Source organism: Leuciscus leuciscus (assembly GCF_965113295.1).
Source record: "Leuciscus leuciscus genome assembly, chromosome: 12".
In the NCBI taxonomy this organism is placed as follows: Eukaryota; Metazoa; Chordata; class Actinopteri; order Cypriniformes; family Leuciscidae; genus Leuciscus; species Leuciscus leuciscus.
Window position 1 is genome coordinate 19,638,358 of NC_138736.1, and position 24,002 is coordinate 19,662,359.

General features: G+C 37.9%; 1 protein-coding gene across 8 annotated transcripts in view; it reads left to right on the forward strand.

Annotated features, from left to right (window-relative positions):
* The window catches only part of ptprua (protein tyrosine phosphatase receptor type Ua), a 309,103-nt gene that overhangs the window by 170,598 nt on the left and 114,503 nt on the right, over nucleotides 1-24,002 (forward strand). For all 8 annotated transcript variants that reach the window (XM_082186689.1, XM_082186692.1, XM_082186690.1 and 5 more), the window contains exons 6-7: nucleotides 10,901-11,078; nucleotides 14,644-14,937. In XM_082186689.1, the coding sequence (XP_082042815.1) occupies nucleotides 10,901-11,078; nucleotides 14,644-14,937 (472 nt within the window). The remainder of the gene's footprint in view (nucleotides 1-10,900; nucleotides 11,079-14,643; nucleotides 14,938-24,002) is intronic.

The following is a 24,002-nucleotide window of genomic DNA, read 5'->3' on the forward strand; positions in this document are numbered from 1 at the left end:
CACATGACCTGAAACAACCAATCAAATCATGACACATTCACAAGGGGAGCACATGGCAGGATAATACGAGGAGCAAGAAAAGCACGTCAAACAGGGAGCATGAGACGTAACTGAGGCAAAATTACAAAATATAAGACATGAAAACATAAATCAAAAGCCAAACCAACATGACAATGACTGTGATTTTTTTTTGGGCTGGTGGCACCACAAAAGGTGCACAGCCCAAAACCACTAGTGAGTAAAATAAGTTTTGACTTCAAAGGCAAAGAAAATGTATTTCACATGTTTCAAAAGCCACCATGCTAACCAGCCAAATCTTGAGCCTTATAAGTGTGGCACCTCTTAAAGCAACATTTTTAAATTGTTGACCCACACATGCGCTCGATATTATATTTGGTCAGTGTATATTGTGTATATCCTCATGACTCACCTCATTGTTGTCTCTCACACAATGTGCAGCATTTATGATAGGGTATCAAGTTAGAAAAAGTAAGTATTAAAACTGCTTCCTTAAACGATGGGATTGTGTTCCATTGTGATGTGCTCCAGCTGTTTTGAATCCCGTTAGAATGCCTCTTATCCAGCCGATATGTCCTCTCCTTCAGTTTTTATGTTTGGTATTAGAGGAGAGGTCTCACCCTAGGCCATGTTGATTCTTGTTTTACAACAGTTTCACTCTCTCATTCATGTTGTTGAGAGGTTCAGTATAATTCCATTACATTGGAAAGGTCACACAAGTTTGAACTTGGTTGTGTTAGAACAGTCCAATGTTAAAGGAAGCTACAGCAAATTGAAAATCCACTCTGGAAATTCTGCCCATGTTCAGAAGAAGTGCATGACAATAGTTGTTTGGTGTTAAAGGTACACAGAGTAATTTTTTATTTTTTTTCCCTAAGTTTTACACCTAAAGCAGGTATTTGTAGTTGTATGAATAAACAATATAAATAGCCCTTTCTATGAATAAAGAAATAGTGGTTCAAGTCCCATATTCTTTTGAGTGAGAACTACTAGATATGCTAGATAAATCATTATCTAACATAAAATTAACATAGCATACAAATTAGGTCATTTTAAACACATTAATTGTCTGCATTGCCCCTAACCACACACACACTCACTCACTCACTCACTCACTCACTCAAACATAGTGATTTTGGTTATGGCTTTATCCAGCAAATAAAATCACGCAACATTATCACAACTCTGTTGAAATCTGTTCAATTGCTAAACATCTATTTTAATTAATTACATATTTGCTCTGCTAGCATGATTTCTATAGAAAACAAAAAGCAAGATTTAAACAAGAAAGCACATTTTCTTGATTCATTATATATCATTTGATGTGTTCAAATGATTAATACATTTATTCAGCTATTATATGATAATCAAATAAATACTGTTTGTTATGAGATGTTCCAGAAGCCGAATACCTTATTCGTTTAGCCATGGATAATGGCTTCAAAATGAATTAAAAAATTATAACAAATGATATAGGTAAAATATTGTGCAGACACTTCTTGCGTTTGCTGGATAACAGGTGAGCCAAGAGATAGCATGATATTATAGCTAAATAAACCTCTAAAATCAGTACACTTTAATGAGTGTGTGAAGTGAATGAGCACAATATGAATGAAATGAGCACAGTAATTGCAAATCGCATTGCATTTCTCTGGAGTAATATAAATTTAAATTACTCATTTTCTACTATTTGATATGTCTATTTAAATGTTTTAAACCTTGTACAATATGATACACGGATGAGTGTAAACTCTATAAAATGAGCACAAATCAAAAAATGTTGCTGTCTCTGCACGTCACTCAGAGATCAGAGCTACAGTAGACAAGAGTAATATCAACTAGCATACTAAATTATGCAAATGTTCTACTACTTGACATGTCTATATAAATATTTTAACTGTTGTTGTTATGATACTTCATATTTTTCTCTGACTCACTCTCTCCCAGAGCAGGTAAGCATTTTCTATTCTTGATAATTTGTTCAGATTTGCATTCACATTCATGGTTAAAGTTGTTTTAGTGATTTTTAACCACTTCCACATTCTCTAATCAGCTATTTTATATAGAATCCTTGGATGATTGGTTGTGGATGATTGGTTGCGCACAAAATTCCTCTGTAAAAGGAAAATGATAATTAAAAGTAATTATAATTATAAATAATTATAATTATAATTATAAATCAAGATTTATTGTTTAACATTTTGAATTGTTGTTTAAGGTTTATATATTTAACGAAAATGTTTAATTATATATCTTTAAAAAAGCTGGATCAAAAGTGATGGATATGGATAATCAATATGTCAAGTAAGTGGGTATAGAAAATAATCACCCCCCTTTAAAATAATCACATTTTGTTGCTTTGCAGCCTGAAATGAAAACGGACAAAAACAATTTTTGTTTTATTCAGCTGTATTTACAACTTATAACATTCAAGTGAAAGATATAATACCAACTTGTCAGAAAAAAAAGAAAGACAAAAAAATACAAATTAAAAAACAGAATCACTGAGTTGGAAAAATAATCACCACCCTCCTAAAAATGACTTGTAAACCCAACCAGGTGTACTTAATCACCTCCTCAATAGCACACAAAGCCAATTGACTTTCAACTGTGATCAACAGCCAAGGCCGCATTAATGCACGGGCTTACCTGGGCTGAAGCCCAGGGGCCTCCCAAGTTCAGGGGCCTCCCATGTTCAGTTTCATGATGAGCTGAAATGGTCATATTGTTTTAACTTGTCAGATTTTGTCGCTGTATGTCGCTAGTCGCTTGTGGACGTTGGTAGTGCTGTTGCTCTAATGTTATTGTTATGGTGCGTTCACACCAAACGCGAATAGCGCGTCAGGCGCGAGTGATTTTAATGTTAAGTCAATGCAAAGAGGTCCCGCGGCGAGGTCCCGCGGCGCGAATGAGGCGTTTGCACGTTTACGGTGCGTGTAACTACAGCGGCAAAAGTCCGCTCAGTGCCGCTGGCAACGCTGTAACGTCTCCGCTTTGGGGTGTGTCTGTTGCAAGTGTGTTTAATTACGTTTTTTTAAACACACGGACAGTATCGTCAGCGATGCACGCGATTACATTTAGAAATAGACAAGCTTTGTTTCCAAATGTACCAAGCAATGATCCTTTCAATTTTATAAACTTTTATAAACCCAGCCAATATAATCACAATTAAACACATCCAAAATAAAATCTTTAACATGTAACAACTGCAAAGCGTCTAATTTGTAAACAAAATGATTTACGCACTAAATCCAGCATAAACTCACTGAGACTGTCGACAGTATCTTTTCCATGCATCATTTTATTATATCCATGTTTGTGGTTAGTTCCAGTAAATCATATAAAACAGTGATATCGCCTTCGAACTCTTCTGTCTTGCCTGCACTGCACTCCAGACGGTGACGGGAGCTGAGCTCCACTGAAAGGCTTCTTTCCTATTGGTTGTCGCTCGCGAAAATCGCTTCTCATTTGCATAAAGTTGAAATTTAGTTGCTGTGTGTGGTTGTTAAATAAAGTGTCTTGTGTTTATGTGCTCAGTGATATGTTAATAACAATGTTCAAATTGAAAACAATATTAAAAAACCTGTTGTAGGTCTCGAAAGAAATTAATGCATTCTGTGATGTAGATTACCTAGATATTACACTTTTTTTTAAATGAGTCTCTATAAATCGAGGGGATGGGGGGCCTACAAAACCTCTCAGCCCCGGGGCCTTACATTAGGTTAAGGCGGCTCTGTCAACAGCTGTGGTCATTTTGATTAGCTCAGCATGAAACAAGCTTTTCCTGAAGCATTTCAGTCCTTGGTAGTGCAACTGAAGAAAACAATCAACTACGGGTGGCAAGGCATTGTCAAAAGATCTCCGGGATAAAGTTGTGGACAGGCACAAGTCAGGAGATGGATACAAAAAATGTTCAAAGGCTTTATCAGTGCCTAGAAGCACATTGAAAAGTCTATTATTAAGAAGTGGAAGGTATTTGGTACAACACAGACCCTCCCTGGGTCAGGGCGTCGCTCCAAACTGGATGAAAGAGCCAGGAGGAAACTGGTCAGAGAGGCTACCAAGAGGCCTACAACAACTCTAAAACAGTTGCAGGAATTCATGACAAAGAGTGGTCATTGTGTGCATGTGAAAACAATATCACAAATTCTCCACAAATGTGGCTTGCATGGGAGGGTTGCAAGAAAAAAGCCACTCCTCAAGAAAGGCCACATGCAGTCACGACTGAGCTTTGCCAAACGGCACCTTGAAGATTCTTAGGCCACGTGGAACTAAAATTGAATTATTTGGCCCTCAACGCCAAACGATATGTCTGGCGAAAATCCAATACAGCTCACCATCCAAATACCACCATTACTACAGTAAAGCATAGAGGTGGTAATATCATGTTATGGGGTTGTTTCTCTGCAGCAGGGACTGGAGCACTTGTCAGGATAGAAGGAAAAATGGATGGGGCAAAATACTGTCAAGTTCTTGAGGAAAATCTGCTGCTCTCTGCCAGAAAGTTGTCAATGGGAAGAAGATTTACCTTCCAACATGACAATGACCCAAAGCACACAGCAAAACTGACCACACAGTGTTTGAAGGAGAAAAAAGGTGAATGTCCTTGCATGGCCTAGTCAGAGCCCAGATTTAAACCCCATTGGAAATCTGTGGAATGACTTGAAGACAGCAGTCCACAAACGGTCACCATCAAATTTAACTGAACTTGAGCAGTTCTGCAAAGAAGAGTGGTCAAATATTGCAACGTCTAGATGTGCAAAGTTAGTAGTGACATATCCCAACTGACTAAAGGCTGTAATTAAAGCAAAAGGTGGTTCAACAAAATACTGAAACAAGGGGGTGATCCTTTTTCCAACTCAGTGATTATGTGATTTTTTTCAGTGATTATTATTTAAACAATTTTTTGACATGTTGGTGTTATATCTTTCACTTGGATGTTATAAGTTGCGCTGAGTAAATACAGCTGAATGAAACAAAAACTGTGTCTGTCTTCATTTCAGGCTACAAAGCAACAAAATGTGATTATTTTAAAGGGGGGTGATTCTTTTCTATACCCACTGTAAGTAAGTGTTCATTTTGAAATATTACTAACAATGTAAGTTATTATTATGTTTATATTTCACAGCAAAATACATTTATCACAACCTAAAGATATTTTACAATTATACTAACAGCCATTTTACTTGCTAAAAACTATGAACTATCAATCAGACAACATAGCACATGTAGTAGAGTGTGTACAACAGGATTTTCAGCAAAGTTTTGATTATGTTGATCATTTCAAGTATCAACTTTTTAAGTCCCAAATCTAGTCCGATGCTACTTCCACATTTACATTCATATTTGACTGGACAAAAGATGCAGTGCCACATTTTCCAGAAGAGAAAGACAATCTGCTTAAAGTTGGATTTCTTACATGTGATGCGATCTGGGAAAACCCGTCGGATGTCGCGCTGGCCGTTTTCAGTAAATTCCAAAATAGTTGGAATGTCAGTTTTTTTGTCAATTTTTTTTCATTAAATTATTATTCTATAACATCTTTTCTCTTATCTCTGAAAATACCTTGGCAAAATTCCCTTGTTTAGTGCAGAAAAACAGCGATAGTGTCAAGTTGAAAATACTCTCTTTCTCTAATGCATTCTATGCGACCATTTTCTCTAACGCCCGGCAGAGGTGAAAAAAACAAAACAATCGCCGTATATCCCATACACCTGTCCGTCTCTTAACACTACAAAGATAGTTTACCTATAAAATAAACCACATAACATGTACAGTGAATGTGTATTAGTGCGCATTTCGCGCCAATCCTGTTTAAAAAAAAGAGTGCCAAGCGTCCCGACGGTGACAGTTAATTAAACCTGTTTTTCTCAAAATTCCGTTCCAGAAAATCATAGTGATCGGCCGACTTCAGATAAACATAACTTTTGCTACCAACAAGCTATGATCAAAATAAAAACAGATTTGGAAAGGGCTTGATACCAGCTTCATAACATGATATCAAAACCTGTAATAGGTAAAATTTCACCATGTGGTGGGTTTTCCCAGATCGCATCACATATACTGTAGATCTCAAAGTGTCACACCTGTTTTGCCTTTGTTATAACCATAACATTTGAATGGCGAGTGGCAAATACAAGAAAATCTCCTTAAAGAATTATCAGACATTTGATTTACAATGCGTCTAACCTAAAACATTCACCTCACATATTGTTTTAATGGCAGTTTTCTCTTTACTGAAACGCTACAAACTTTACTACATTTTCTTTTTCCCAGCGTATAATCTCTCTCTCCAGGCAGTCGAAGTGGACTTGAACTAACACTGAGTTCTTGCTCCATCATTGACTGGATCCTCTCTTCATATAGTTCTCAGAGCTTATCTGAAACACTTTCTGGGTGACTGAAGTTGCTGTGGGCCCTTTTACATTTTGAGATTTTAGCACCGGATGTGAGACCCCAGGCTTTAGTTAGGAGGACTTTTTTTATTTTTTTATTCCTTTTTCCCCACCGTTTCTTTTCAATGCACTGGTTGTTTTGTATGCAAATCCAATTGGAAAACCTCTTTCAAGACAGAGGCCAACACTAGCTCTGTTCCTTGTGAGCTGAACCTAGTGAACCTCTTTGCCACTGCATATACTCTCTACATAGGCAGCTGCCTTCTAAGGCTGGATAATCATGTATAAAGCAAGTGTACTGGTGCATTTTTATTTTGATTATGTTTTAAATCTATTCCTGCAAGTATTGCTTAAAATATAAACACATTTAATCAACACATCTATTGTTTCTGTCTGACATGTTGAATTGTTTATTCACTCAATATAGGATTTACTTATTCAAAAAGGCATGCTAGAATTTGGCCAAAACTATTTTATTTGACCTAACCTTTGCACAAGAGCTCACTTTTTATTATGTAAAATAACGTTTTGTAAAAAATCTCTTTCTAACACACAAGGCGGCACATGCAAATAACACATAATAATGTGAACATTTTAATTTCCTCACTTTAATTGTCCCTCTACTTTTGCAAAAATTGTGATTAGCACCTTTACACGTTTACGCATATAAACACACACACACACACACATATCCCATCAGACTCACACTCCTCCCAGCTCCCAGCCTTTAATTAACGTAGTTAATGTCTTCTTCAAATCTTCACCAAAGGCAAAACACTTCACTGATATTTCCTTATATCAGTTATCGCTAACAACCCGCATATGCATTTAAATGATACCTAATAAGGCTTTTACAGTTTTGCATAAAAACATTAAACTTGCACTTATACTGCATTTATTGCAAGTGTGCCTGTATAAAAAAAATTACTTTACTAACTAAAATGTAGAACTTATTTACTTACCCTCACATTGTTCCTTACGCATATTACTTTCTTCTGTTCATATACTGGACACAACCAAAAAAAAAGAAATTCTAAAGAAATGTACAACTCTTTATTTCTACAGAAAGACAGTTCATAATGTGTCATAACCAAACGCAACACCATTTTGAAAATATGTGAATGAGATACAGAAAGCTGCCATGGAGCGGAAGATTATCTGTGAATAACCAAATAAATCAAGTTATTTGTGAATCTGTCTTTAGTGGTTGGGATAATTGTTTTACCTGGTCGATAACACAGAGTGATATGGCAAATATCAGCAGTGCAGAGTATGCATGTTTCAAGGCAATCAGTGACATCATCACTTTGCAGTAGAATATATATATACATATATATCAGTAAAAATGTTTCCATGCAATATAATTAAATCTAGTGTATGATTAAAATGATGAGTGGGTCTGGTGAGGTTTTGCTTGATCCCAAAAGAGTTTAGTATACCTGTAAATGCAACTCCTATCGCATCATCTATAGATGAATGTTAAAATGGTGAGAGAAAATCTGCAAGCTCTTTTAGAAAGTCAACATAGGGCCCTGGAAGTCTATACACGGTAGCCAGAGCAAGAGAAACAAGAGATTTTTTTTCTTATATCTGAAAGTGTAACATGGCCTCCAGCTCTAACTCCTGTTCTAACCTGCACTCAAAGGTAGACACACATCCATTACTCCATTAGAACATATTTTCTGAGTGAGAAGAGTGTAAACAAGACCAGCCTTTACCTCGCTAGTGATGCTAATGGGCTAAAGTAGCAGATGTTCGGGGAATCGGATACAACTAGCGATGTCAAAACATTCTGTTTGTTTTTGATATACTATTAGGGATATGTTCACCCGATGTAGAAAGAGAAAATGATAGGTTATAAAACTGATTTTAAGAAGAAATCAGAGGATTAAGAATCAACTCCAAATCAAACCACGTGGCAGCAACAAACAGGAAGTGACAGCCCATCTTTCCTGTTTAGTCATTTAACCTGGGGTCTCTTGTCATGTGGTGGCAGTTCAGATGCTTTAATTGCATCTTCTGATTTGATTCTGTTTTGGCTTTGAGCAAATCCTCATTGGACTGAGATTATCTCTTGGCTATGTTCGCACTTCAGTTTACAAACTCTGTCTGTCTGTGTACATCAGTTCACTTGTAGAATCTCTGCCGCCATGTTCTTTCTTAGGCAGAGGGGAATAGTTCAAAACATGTGCTGATATTAGAAAGTTTGGCTCCCAGTTTAATTGATGTGTTTTATTTATTCTGGTGCTTTTCAGCAATTCAGGAAAGGTTGTTGAAAGTGCACTTTCAGGCAACAAAATGTTGTGTTGTTAGATGTCCTAAACTATGTGAGGTTTAGGAAAAGTTCTCCCAAAAATGTAAATCCTGCGATCATTTACTCACCCTCATGTTGTTCCAATCGTGACTTTCTTTCTTCTTTGAAAAAAAGGAGATATTCTGCAGTGTTCCCGCTGGTATTTGCATTATAATTAAAGCAGATGGTGACCACAGGCTGCCTTGCTCCAAACAAGAAGAAAAAACACCATAAATATATTTTAAAAGTAGTCTATATGACTTATTCACAATATTCCTAGTCTTCCAAGCTAGTGTTGTTCTTGTTAACTCAAACTAAATCTATTATAAAATATATATATTTATTGATATAAAGCTGAAATAAAAATTAGTACACTTAAATTAGAAATGTGGCCAATATAATAAGTTGAAGTTAAAGTACTACAAATATTAAACTAAAACTGAAATAAAAACAAAATAGAAACACACACACACACACAAAACAAAAACAAAACAAAAAACAACTTTTAATAACATTTAATATAAATTAAAACTGAAAGTATAAAATTAAAGCTAATTCAAAACATTAATACATAATATATATCAATATTTCTAAAATAACTTCAAAGCCATCAAAGTAGATACGCTTTGTGCTTGGAAAAGATAGAATTTCAAGAAGTTTCACATAAAAACACTGTAAATATATATATATATATATATATATATATATATATATATAATTTATTTTTTTATTTTTTTAAATAAAACATGGAGTACATTTTACAAGAAATACTATTTCCATCTTTCTACCTCAAAATGTAACATTCAAGTCAATGTGTTAATTCTATTTCTGAATGGAAATTGTTCCAAAGGAAATCAAAATGGAACTAAAATGCCAGAATGTAGGGTGAACAATTTTTTTTTTTTATCTCTCTTTTTTTGAATGACAGGCTCTTTCTGTCATTCACTAATTTTGGGATCAATTCCTGAGTGAGCCGCTGCTTTGTCCAAACACCTGGAGGGTTTGTGCATTTAAAGGAATGAAGGGACTATGTTCGTTCGCTTTATGAGGGCCCTGCATCTCACTTTCTGAATACAGCACTAGTTTATGCACTTGACACCGTCTGCTCTTATTCTCTCATAGTATAGGCTATTCAGATAGTTGGGTTTAAACAATGGAGGAAATCAATGATTTACATCATTACTGCTAAGCACACAATCAATATATGCAAGTTCTTTACGAGAGCATTGAGTTTTGTTTTGCTCTTTATGCACCAGGAAAGAAAAAAACTAAATCATGGATAGACTAGACAACTCATTAAAACCATGAACATACTTTAAGAAATACTAATAATGATGATTGCTGTACCAAATTCTGTACATCACTCCTTTAAAATCATTAAAATATATACACTGTAAAAAATAAAATAAAAATAAAAATCATGTAAGAAGAGACTTTCGGTAATAATTTACAATAAACTCCTATTAGTTAACGTTAGTTTCTGTATTAACTAACATTAACAAACAATGAGCAATGCATGTTACAATATTTAAAAAATCTGATAATTTCATATTTAATAAACTGTTCATTGTTAATTTCCATTTGTTAAGGTCCATTAAATAATTCAGATTTAATTTTTTATTTCAATAATGTATTACTATGTTAAAATTAAAATGAACTAATTTTAATAAATACTTTAGACTGCTAAATTTTAATAAATGCTTTACTTTTATTACATAACATTCATTATATATCAATTTGCTCTGACATTCATGTGCTTGGAACTTGTAATTACAATATGTCCTACTTGACTTGATAAATCTTGAATTTTCCAAGCATTTGCAGGATTGAGTTCCGTTTCCCATTCTACCAATGTGAGAGATTTGTGGAGTTATTAAGGAGTTATTAATCATGAATATTAAAGGGGGACATCTTTCAGTGTTGTTGTCATGCATGGATCTGCTGGAAATGCTTGTGTTTATTGTTTTGTGTCATAATTAAACTATGTTGCTTTGGTCCAGAAAAGAGTGTTCCAAACAATTGCAGACAGCTGCTGTAAATTTGGTTATGACTTTTATCTCACTGATCATAATGTTTTGCATATCCATTTTTATGTAATGTTCATTTTTGTATGTGTAAATATATATTAAGATTGACAAGACAGTGAGATCATATAGATGATAAATTCTGCATCACGTACCTCTCTCTCTTTCAGAGGCGTAACGGTGTTTTGATGTCACCATACTCAGTGACGTCATCAGTAGGAGAGCGTCGATTGGTTGCATGGTTTCAGGTGGGCGGAGCCCAACGTGGAGAGCAGGACCTCTACCGATGCCTCACTCAGTCAACATATGGAGCTGCAGTGTCAAACTTTGCAGAACTAATCGTCAGAGGTATGAAAAAAAAAAAAAATCTTCAATGTCCAAGTGTGTCTTTAAATAACTTAAAATTTGTTACATATGTCTATACCATGGAGCTGTTGAATGCTTAATTCTGATTGATGGATGTTCTAAGGTGTGCAATTATATAAAGTATATTTGAGACTATGGATCTGACTATGTGATACCATATAGTTTGATTTAATCTCTTTTCTTCGTATGACACACTGACATTACAGTAATGGCTCTTTCTTCATTATCCTGAACATTGTATAAGCATTAATTTAATGTGTCATTGAATGGAAGAAAGGCTCACAGGAGCCTTCACATAAAAATCAATCTACAGGCTTCCATAGACAACCTAAGAAGTCAGGGAATGTCTCGTTTTTTTTAAGTTTCATTACAAGCTGTTCACACATTGACAATACAAATGATGACAGATATAATATGATATAAATTATGACAGAATTTACATTTTTAGGTGTACTAACCCTTTCAAATATGCTGTTTTAAATTAAATATTTCATCAATGTCAGATGCCCCAGTAGAAGGTTCTCTACTAGAATAATGAACAATAAATTCCAGACTTTATACAACAGAAAAGCTTTTGGCCAATGCCAATGATTACAAGATTACAGATACCACCCGCTTTATCATGCTAGCAGTCAGCCATTATTCTTAGCTATCGCCAGGTTATCTTCTTAAAGTACAGAACGTTCTGGAGTCTACTGATCCCTCTGAACTTCCAATCAAACACAACACCTAAGTGTGTCTCTCTGATTTACTGTAACATCACGTCCCCACCTAGAGATCTCTTCGGCAAAAGCCTGAGTGAGTTGTAACCTCTTTGACTAGAGCACTCGAGAGTACCGGCGGACTGATTACGGTCATAACCACCAATCAGAGACATATCTCACCCCAAAATAACAGAATTTCTGGTGCAATCAGTCATGCAAATTACCCCATGCTGCCTCTTTATGGCCCTAGTAATGATTCCGCTCCCTACAAGTGCCTCTCGTGATGGTGGCATGATTGAAAGCGTGAATGACTCATGTTTCTTCTGGAACTGAGGTAATGTCACTGAAAATCCACTAAACAAAAGGGTAATCACTGTTGCTGTGTTTTGTTTGGGTGGGGTGAATTGTGTACTTCAAATTGGCTATGCTTTATTATTTAACTTCCGTTATTAGCTGCTGAAGTGTGCTGTATTTACGTCACAGTTTCATATTTGATCACACACACACAACTAAAAGAGCAACAGGCCAAATTGCTTGCAGGAAGGCAGACGGAGACAAGGATATATTTTCCACAAACGAAGGTTTAATGTAATAAAACAGGACAGCAGAACAGGTACCACACACTAAATGTAACAGAGATCGGACAAAGACTGACTGAACAGACAGAACTTAAACGGAACTTAAATAAACTTAACTTAAACACAGGTGATACAACTGAACTGATAACGATAGTAACCATATAAACGGAGGAGTGGCAGGAAAAGAACAAAGGAAAACAGGAATCAATCAAAACACTAACTGAAAGTTCAAACATACACACTGACATGTGACAAGTATATAGGATCAGCTTTATATTGAACACAAAATTTGGCATAATTTTTATACATTTTCCAGATTTGCCAAGCCAAGTTGTTCCTCCGGTTATACCTTGTATGGTGCAATATATACAGTAACAGACCACTGGCCAGAAACCCGTCTGGTAATGGAACTCTGTGTTCAGGCATGTGTATCTGCATCTGTGCTCCCATTAACATGTTGATTCTAATTTGCTTTATATGAAAGTCAAGGTTTCACAGTTTGTTACTGATAGTATCTCATACAGAGATGATGATTCATTTAAATTGAGAGATTAGAAAAAACTAAGCAATCAGGATAGTTTAATTCATTTGAATGTGACAGTGACACTCTCAGATATCAGTAAAAAAAAAGAAAAAAAAGCTGTAACCGATTGAATTAGAAATATGCTTTTAATACATAAAAATTGCTTATGTCTGACCTTCCACTGAGCTTTTCTATTTGCTTCTCATTTCCTTTGATCTGAGATAATTTCATTAACACTTTTTTATGAAGCCCATGCTCATAATGAAAAAAAAATTTGTATTATACTTATATATACTTATATATATACTTACTTATATATACTTAGGCATTATATATAATACGTATTTATAGGTTAAGTATTAACCACATCAAGACATATACATCATTATAATAACAGTTTTATATTATTTTTATAATTACTTACGTGATGCATTTGTTTTTGTTTTAAATAATGAAGCAAGGGTGTAGAGTTACATACAAGCTATTTTATGGCTTAGATGAGTTTTAAGGGATACAATTATTGACTGCAGGGGGTCTTTAAAGCCAACAATGATGCATTTATGCAGGTTAGGTACTTTATTATCTCAGTATTTAAGACAACTCAACAAGGCTTATAACAACAATATAAAACAATTAACTTATTTGACATAACAACACGTCACAGTTTTTTTTTGTTTTTTTTTACATTTAAACAGGTTATTAATAAAAAATTGTGTCCGTAAACTATACTTTTATATATTTTTTTATGTTCGCCTTTACACTTGATTTATTATTATTATTATTATTATTACAAACTCATCATTTTAATAGGTTTCTGACTGCAAATAATCCACTTTAAGATTTAGATTTAGAAAATATAAAATTTATTTTATATCTTGCGATTCTTCTTAGTTCAACAAAACTTGCTCCATAGTCAAAAAATAGCTTTTATTAAAACTAAACTGCAACAAGTATGTTCAGAAAATTGGCTCATCTAGTCACAGTAATGTAATATAAGTTGGATAGATACTGTTACGAACTGCTCAGAGACACGAAGGTTGAGGATCCAAATGCAGTTTATTTAAAGTGTTATTCAGAATTGCAGTCAAAATCCAGGCAAAGGTCATACACAGGCAGGCAATCCAACAAACAGACAAATCCAGAGGGTGAGGCAAAAACAGGAAAACCAGGACACAGGCAGAGATCAAGAACCAGGAATAACAACAACAAAGGAAATGCTCAGAAATGCAGTGGAATAACGTACAAGACTTCGCAGGGAATAATGAGGTGAACCAGGCTTATATAGGGTGAACTAAACAATATAATGAGACACAGGTGAATGTGATAATCAGGGATGATGAGTCCGGGCAGTGAATTATGGGAAATGTGGTTGTGAGTGAATCATGATAGTCTGGTGTGGAGTGCCCTCTGGTGGCACTCCAGCTGGTGACCGTTACAGATACTATAAATCCTAAACACTAGAAAGATAGTTGACATAAGAGTTAAATGTGCTAAAGTCAAACCTTGTGTTGGTTCTTTCTGTAGAACCAGTAGCTCTGCAGATCCTTCTGAAGAAGATTAGAAACAAACACCTGAAGTTTGTTTTAAACAAGATCCATTATCATTTCAATCTGATTTCATTGTGGGTTATTTATTTATTTATTTATTTATTTGTTCAGAATATATCACAATTTAAAACAGACTGAGGCTAAATAAAAGGTGATTCCTGTCTGATTCCTTTCTTCTCCTGTACTCTTTTGTAGTCCCACCCACTCCGATAGCTCCACCCCAGCTGCTGCGCTCTGGCCCCACATATCTGATCATCCAACTCAACACTAACTCTATAGTGGGCGACGGGCCGGTGATCCGCAGAGAGATTGTGTACAGGGCCAGTCATTCACCATGGTCTGAAACACACGGAGTCAACTCACTAACGTATAAAGTCTGGCACCTGGAACCTGATACAGAGTATCGCATCAGCGTTCTTCTCACCCGGCCTGGAGAGGGTGGAACCGGCCCGCCAGGACCCCCGCTGGTCAGCAGAACCAAGTGTGCAGGTAAATGGAGCCATTGAGAGTATGCTTGTTCAGGGTTTATATCTCAGACAGCTGATGGATTCATGTTTACTGCATTAAATCTATGACTGATGAAATTAATTTTTGTACACAAATATTCGTTGACATTTTATTTGAAACTTTATCAACTTATTGTCGTTGTATATTTTAATACAACCGGTATTGACCAATCAGCATCTGGACCAGAACTATACATTCTATATTTTTATTACACAGCTCTGTGGAATGCTTGATTCTGATTGGTCAATAGCGCCATCCAGTGGTATGTTTTTCCCAGAACAACCGCTCAAAGCAGATAACGCGGGCTCATCCGGGTCACTGAAGTCAGCAGTGCTAAACGCCTGCTAGAAACGTTTTTTCTTCGTGGAAGTTTTGCGTTTGGTGAGCTAATAAAATATTAAAACTTTCAATATTCAATATTTTGTGTAGAGTTATTTAATTTTGCCATCCAGTATCGTGGACTCGCTCTCTCTTGTTTTAATGCAAAACGCAGCTGCTGCCATTTTGTGACTATTGTTTTGTACACTGTTGGTTTATGAGATACAAACAGGTAAGAATTTAAAACAGTTTAATCTGAAATCAATATATCTTATCCCCATAATTATTTATGTGGTGAAATGCTGTGTAATAAGTGACATTAATGACTGTATACCGTATAAATGTCCGTCTAGTTTGAACTCTCCGCGGAAGCTTTGCGTTTAAAGACATAATAAAATATTTAAACTCAGATCAATATTTCATGTCTAATTATTTACTTATGTGGCAAGTAGCCGTGTAATAAGCGGGATAATGTACATCCAGCCGGTGGTTCTCTCAAAATAACCCCCTTCAGGCTGATCAAGTCCTCATCATCCTGTCGGGGGTTATTTTGAGAGAACCACCGGCTGGATGTACATTATCTCTTACTGAATGCATAGTTACTTAGATGCACTGCTCAGTTGTTCCTTTATACAAAAATAATCATTATTATATAAAGTGGCATCTTTCTTTTTAGCTACTCTTTTCAATTTTTAAAAGTGAAATTAAAAGAACTTGTATTAAAATGTATTTGAGACCACTCAAGGGCAGATTTTAAGCTGTTATAGCTAGTTGTTTTCATACGTAATGTTTACCCAATACCATCTCACGACCAATGCATACGAATTAGTACGAATTTGTGCGATTTGTCTAAACCCCAGTGATGAGTAGGTTTAGGGGTGGGATCAGGGGTAGGTCATTTGTACGAATTCATACAAATTGGGCAACATGTAAAATACTGTATACGGTTTTAACAAAAATCGTACAAATTCGTACAAGTGAGGTCGTATGAATTCCTACGAATTAACCACCTCGTAAAATATGTACGAATTGCCATGAGATCGGGTTGGTTTGCCACCTATTTAGTGACTACAATGATTTTTATGTCTCATGAGAAAGAAAATTAGCTTTATAAATTAATTTACATAGATTAATTAATTGTCCCCTTTGATATTATGAAATGTCATAGTAACGCTACTTTTACATGTACTCCATCATATAGATGTGCTCAACGATAACACAAATAATATTTAGTAAAGCCACAATAATTGAAAACTTTGATTTCATTTATTTCAAGTTGAAATAAGTTGATCCAAACAGAGTCAAGTATAGTCTTGTACTGTATAATCACATTTTGGAGTTTTCTTTGTTTTTTGGTTTTTTTTAGGTAAACTGGACCCAGCTGTAGTATAAATGTACTTGTGTTACAACCTCGCTTTTGGACTTTGTAATGCATCACTGCCAAAGGTGCTCTGAGACTCTATTTATCTTGTTTGTCAGTAGCGGCAGAAGAACACAGACCCTAAACTTCACACTGCATACAAGTTGCTAATGTGGCAGATATCTTTATTTTTGGTAGGCCTTCCCACTGTTGATGATTGTATGTTGCAGAGTCCGTTACTGCTGTGCTTGTTTTTGTACTGGATTATTACTTGATTATTACACTAATTTGATATTTATAACTTTGAATATTTTCATTGCATTATAATTATGGTATATTTTCCCTCCACTCAAGAAGTTATTTTCATGTATGTATGTTGCTAACATACACATAAACTTATTATAACATATTGGGCCCTATCTTGCACCCAGCGCAATTGATTTTGTACACCGACGCATGTATCATTCCTATTTTGCACCCGCGCACAGCGGACTTTTCCCTCCACAGACGCACGTCGGTAAATTAGTGAATGAACTTGCGCTCCCGGGGGCGGTTCAGCGAAAAGAGTAGGCGTGTTCTGGCACAAACGTTCCCTGATGCTATTTTGCAGGTTTAGAAAACAATTCCGCCACTGACCAGGAAAAACCTAGTCTAAAGTCAGTGGCGGAATTGTTTTCTAAACCTGCAAAATTGGTTGCGCATGTTATTCAAATGCTATTTTGAGGGCGCATGCTTGGCCATAATGTAGCGTGTGCACAACGCGCATACACTTTGATTCTCTCATCTACACAGAAGCAGCAGTTTTCATTTTTGCAAATCATAGGCTACATTATTACAAGGAAAAATATGAACACACAAAATCATTGTTGTGTCCATGAAGATGTGAAAAAAATAGGCATAAATCTAGCTTACACATTTACCCAAATTATCATACGCCTGTTTAACCGAAGCTGATTTGGGTGGGTTTCTCCAATCCCCAATGTCACTTCTCTGTCTTTTACGGCCCTGACGAGAAGGTCGGTCTCCTTGGCTGGGAACCGCTCCTGGCGTGCGCCTGGCAAATCCGCCGTTATAATAGCAAACCGCCATGGAACAAGCGCGCCTGCTCTTAAAGGGAATGTGAGATGTCGCTCTGATTGGTTTATTTCACGTTACGCCCAAACCACACCTATGAATAATGAAGCTACTTCGGACCAACCCATTTTAGATTTGTGTCGGGCGCAAGAGTCATTCATCCCGCCGGTATAATAGCAACAGCGCCCAAGATCCGCCCACAAAGTTACTTGCGTTTCGCGTTTGATACTTGCGTTTCAGATCGTTAAAATAGGGCCCATTGAGTAATGCTGAAAATATAATTATATTATGTTATATTATATTATCAGTAATTATTTTACTTATTTAAGATTTATTTAAATATATTAAATATTAGGCATTTTGAATAACTTTTATATTAAATTATATTATACTAGTGCAAAGCGCCCGTGCAAAATCATTTTTTGTGTGTGTTTTTGTAATTGTTGGTTCGGTGTGTTTAGTGCTCATTGTTATACAATTACACAGCAAAAGTTAACTGACATTTTTATTTGTGCATGGTAGAAAGCAAATATTGATACTGACATAATGACATACAACAAATATGGAAAATTGAACTACACGATTGAGGGCGCAGGCTACACAGTGAACTCCGAGAAAACGCTACGCTTGAGCAAACAGTTTATGTCCATTGAATATGATATATTTAGTTGGTGAATAGCATAGACAACTATTACACAGTAGCGATAACGTTAAGTGCACCAGAATAAAATATAATATTCAGAAATAAACAGTGTAGCTGACTTACAGATTCAGTTAACATCCACAAATGAATAAGCACAACGATTAAGCACACAGGCTACACAGTGAACTCAGAGAAAACGCTACTTAAGCTCTGCTGCTTTCTTCGACCCTTTCTGTCTCTGGTCCTGCGCTGTGCTCACTCAGTGTCAGTGTGAGAGGGGGAGTGGCCTCTGGTCCTGCGCTGTGCTCACTCAGTGTCAGTGTGAGAGGGGGAGTGGCCTCTGGTCCTGCGCTGTGCTCACTCAGTGTCAGTGTGAGAGGGGGAGTGGCCTTTGGTCCTGCACTGTGCTCACTCAGTGTGTGTGTGAGAGGGGGAGTGGCCTCTGGTCCTGCGCTGTGCTCACTCAGTGTCAGTGTGAGAGGGGGAGTGGCCTCTGGTCCTGCACTGTGCTCACTCAGTGTCAGTGTGAGAGGGGGAGTGGCCTTTGGTCCTGCACTGTGCTCACTCAGTGTTCAGTGTGAGAGGGGGAGTGGCCTCTGGTCCTGCGCTGTGCTCACTCAGTGTCAGTGTGAGAGGGGGAGTGGCCTTTGGTCCTGCACTGTGCTCACTCAGTGTTCAGTGTGAGAGGGGGAGTGGCCTCTGGTTCTGCGCTGTGCTCACTCAGTGTCAGTGTGAGAGGGGGAGTGGCCTTTGGTCCTGCGCTGTGCTCACTCAGTGTCAGTGTGAGAGGGGGAGTGGCCCCTGGTCCTGCGCTGTGCTCACTCAGTGTGCAGTGTGAGAGGGGGAGTGGCCTCTGGTCCTGCGCTGTGCTCACTCAGTGTCAGTGTGAGAGGGGGAGTGGCCTCTGGTCCTTCACTGTGCTCACTCAGTGTTCAGTGTGAGAGGGGGAGTAGCCTTTGGTCCTGCGCTGTGCTCACTCAGTGTGTGTGTGAGAGGGGGAGTGGCCTTTGGTCCTGCACTGTGCTTACTCAGTGTGCAGTGTGAGAGGGGGAGTGGCCTCTGGTCCTGCACTGTGCTCATTCAGTGTCAGTGTGAGAGGGGGAGTGGCCTTTGGTCCTGCGCTGTGCTCACTCAGTGTCAGTGTGAGAGGGGGAGTGGCCTCTGGTCCTGCACTGTGCTCACTCAGTGTCAGTGTGAGAGGGGGAGTGGCCTTTGGTCCTGCGCTGTGCTCACTCAGTGTGTGTGTGAGAGGGGGAGTGGCCTATGGTCCTGCGCTGTGCTCACTCAGTGTGTGTGTGTGTGAGAGGGGGAGTGGCCTCTGGTCCTGCACTGTGCTCACTCAGTGTGTGTGTGAGAGGGGGAGTGGCCTCTGGTCCTGCACTGTGCTTACTCAGTGTGCAGTGTGAGAGGGGGAGTGGCCTCTGGTCCTGCACTGTGCTCACTCAGTGTCAGTGTGAGAGGGGGAGTGGCCTCTGGTCCTGCACTGTGCTCATTCAGTGTCAGTGTGAGAGGGGGAGTGGCCTTTGGTCCTGCGCTGTGCTCACTCAGTGTGTGTGTGAGAGGGGGAGTGGCCTATGGTCCTGCGCTGTGCTCACTCAGTGTGTGTGTGAGAGGGGGAGTGGCCTCTGGTCCTGCACTGTGCTCACTCAGTGTGTGTGTGAGAGGGGGAGTGGCCTCTGGTCCTGCGCTGTGCTCACTCAGTGTGTGTGTGAGAGGGGGAGTGGCCAGCGGCTAGAGCGGCAAAAGCTGATGTGTGCTTCTTTTACCGATATATTTAACAATATCTTTTGCATTTCTAATCCGAACAACGCCAAACTTGGCACTGCACTTACTCGTGCCCGTAGCAAGACGCATGTCAAGTTTGAAATCCATTGGACTAACGGTTTGAGAGATGTTATTCACGGTGTGAATAACAGACACACACACACAGACAGAAAGACATTCCTGTAATTTAAAGATGGATATAATATTCAGAAGTAAACAGCTTAGCTGACTTACAGATTCAGTTAACATCCACAAATGAATAAGCGTGACGATTCAGCGAGCAGGCTTCACCGTGAACTCCGAAAAAACGCTAAGCTTGAGCAAACAGTTTGTGAATAGGCTACTACAAATGAATAATGAATGGCCATGAATAAAATATAATATAGACCCCCCAGCGTGAGTTTTTCAAGGCGACCGTTATTTAGACCCTGTCACTTTATTGTTTCCATGGTGACACTTCATTGCTTGTCACGTGACACACCGCAACCAAAACAGAGCTGAATGAATGATGATCTGCTTTTATGTAAATTTTCCTTTTTTTATTCAAAATATTCACAAATGTATTAGCTATAGCATGAAATATCTGATATTCCGATATGTGCAAGTGGATATGTGCAAGTGGATGTGTTTTGTTTTGTGTAACACCTTTATAACGATCGCGTTAGTTCAGCTGTATCATGCGCGATGGGCACCGCCATGTTAGTTTGTGCCACAGTTCAGAGAATTGGATCTGTTGGATTTACAAAACATAATTTCTCCCGAAATACATGAAAGTAAGTGGCTGGTGAACTAGGAGATGAATAGAGTCAACTTTCAAGCTACTTACACAATGTGTATTATGAATAAAACATGTCGTCTAATTATAACGGAAAGGATTATTATTCTAAATCCATAGATATCAGTGTGTATTATACAAACTCATATTCATTGTTTTGCTAGTACTTATGTGATTTTAAATGTCTGAAACCTAAAATAAACAGTATGTGGTTCAAAACACTGAATAGTTGTGATATATGACAGCGCTGTCTGCTCAGATCCATAGACATAATAGAGAGTAGACGCTGCATCGACCGCTAATGCCTACTGGCGCTGAGAGAGTAAAAGAAATGGACACAGCGACCCCATAGACTTCAACAGAGAAAAGTGGTCAATTAGAAGCACTCACTTCTTGATGGCTGAGCGTACTGCGCAGCCTCAAACTGAGCTTGACGACGCAGATGTGACGTGAGCAACCTGTCTGACAGTTGTAAGTCTTCTAGTAGCTGTGCCAAGAGAAATCTGAATCATTCCTTTCCGAATCTAGCAGAGACGGAGAGTGTGAGTAGGAGCTGTCCATGTGCTAGGAGCAGGAGCAACTTTATGACTCTCTATGGGTTTCTCCCTTGACTTTATCGGACTTTATGCCTCCACGTACCCCCAGATGCCTGCGAGCTTCTCCTTCTGTCTATACGGTAATTTCTCTACTGTGCGACAGAGAGTCGCGTGGTTATGACGCAATCATTAGCCTATTTTTACAAAAAGGCTTCTATGGAGCCATAGTGTAAGATACAAGGTAATGGAGTCTTTTATACATTGTCGTGTTTCTTTAGAAATAAACAATGGACAAATGTAGTCTTTAAACACCTCAGATGTAAAGTTATTCGCTGTCAAAGTGACGCCAAAATGAATGGGAGTCAATGGAATGCTAACAGCAGGTGATGGCTTGTTTGCCAATGGATGCCCCCATAGAAGGTACGCTTTCCGGGTGCTGGATTACCCCCTTGGCGCTGACGAGCCGTGGGGCCGCCATCTTGGATCGGTCACCCGCTCCACTCAGTGTAATCTGTTTGGCGGGTGCAATGAGCTGTCAGCGGATTTAATTAATCACACCTCACTGAATACCGAACTGATTTTCACGTGTTTTTTTCTTTTTTTTTTGCTGCAAAGGTCATACATTGATACAGGACACATGGTTCGGCGCATTTTAATATTCATAGTGGGCTTAACAGTAATAGAATATTCTGATATATCCTACGATATAAAGTGACCAGACGTCCGAGATCAAAACTGGGAACATATTCCCATCAAAAAGGGGGAAAAAACGAGGACATTTCCAGTTTGACTATCAATCTGATTGAAAAACCTAATGTTGTGTCTTCAAAAACACCTTTCAAAAACTTTTTTCTTTCTTTTTTTTCTTCTGTAATTATCCAGGGACAGGCAACCAAAACGGGGACTGTCCCCTGAAACCGGGGATGTCTGGTCACCCTGTGATATGTGAATGATGTAGGCTATGATAGGTATCACACACTATAAATATGATAGAGAAGCAGAAAAGTTGAAGAAACAATATATGATTATATTATATTAGTCTACTTGAAGCTTTTTATATTTGTCTCTCTCTGACACACACACACACACACACACACACACACACACACACACACACACACACACACACACACACACACACACACACACACACACACACACACACACACACACACACACACACACACACACACACACACACACACACACACACACACACACACACACACACACACACACACACAGTACTACCATGTTCTTCTGCATTTCGCCCTGCTTAAAATGTTGACAGCAAAGCACTGATGAAACACTTGCAGTGAATCCTTCTCTCCTCAAAGACACTTCCCACTTCTTCCTCACATCTTTTTCCTTGGGAAACCTTCAAAATGAAAACGGAAGATTTGGGAGAGTCTACACAAAAACATTTCTCAAATGAGGTGAAGCTTATTTTCTTCCTTCACATTTCTTAGAACCTTTCTTCAACAAAACTCCTATTTTGATGCATATCTGTTGAAAATGAACAAATGTTGCTGGAATTTTGAATTGTTTGCAAACCATTCTACTGTCAGATGTTCTGTTGCCTTTATTTTAAGTAAGTGGTGTGGGTATGAGACATGAGAGGTATCTTACTTTTGTTAGGGTGAATTACATGTGAATATCACACTGTGTTGGGCAAGCTATCAGTTACTCTGCCATGAATAAAGCTTCACTACACAAAAGCCACCACCCTGTCAAATGTAGCAACCTAAGTAACACAAACAGAGTAGTAGGCTAGTTCACTACATACTGTAGGAAGCTACTTTAAGTTGCGCTAATTTCACATGACAAGAAAAGTGTAGCTTGTGTGGCCAAGCTACTTGATAAATAAAGGAGTTAAGCTTCTGAAAAGTTACTTGATTCAGGAAATAGTGGAGCTACCGTAAATCCTCTAATATAGGCCCGGGCCTTTATTTTACTCAAGCGCATTGCGGCCCAGGCCTTTATTGGAAGGAGGCCAGAATTAGAGACAGGCCTTTATTTCTATTTGAGCAAAATGGACTACCAGTAGAATGAATAAAAACGAGATTTTGTGTCTATTTGAACCTATAAAATACTAGGTTAATTTATTGAAAACGTACAGTTACCATATAACATTATGGTATGCATACAGAGCATTAACAACAAATAAATATAATATAAATTATATTTTTTTGTGAAAAGCAATGATTCATTTTGAAACAGCATTTGTTCCAGCTTAGCTCCACAACAGCGCGCATCTGTGCATTCATTCATTCATTCACACACACACAGAAATGCGATTCATATTTAAAAAGTCTTTTTGCGTGTAACTTACAGACACTATTGCGATTAGAACAAAGCAAATATAGAACTAACCTATTTCTCAGCTGGATCCATTCCTCGAAATAATACTTCCAAGCACTTCTGAGGTACATTTTCCAGGATTATTATTACTTAGATAGATGTGTGTTATCCAGCTGATTGTGGGCGTTCACAGGTTTGCGTGGATCGCCTCAGATTATTTGCGTTTGAATAGCGCGCGCTCTCCGTAATTAAGATCAAAGTCAACAGAGTATTTTG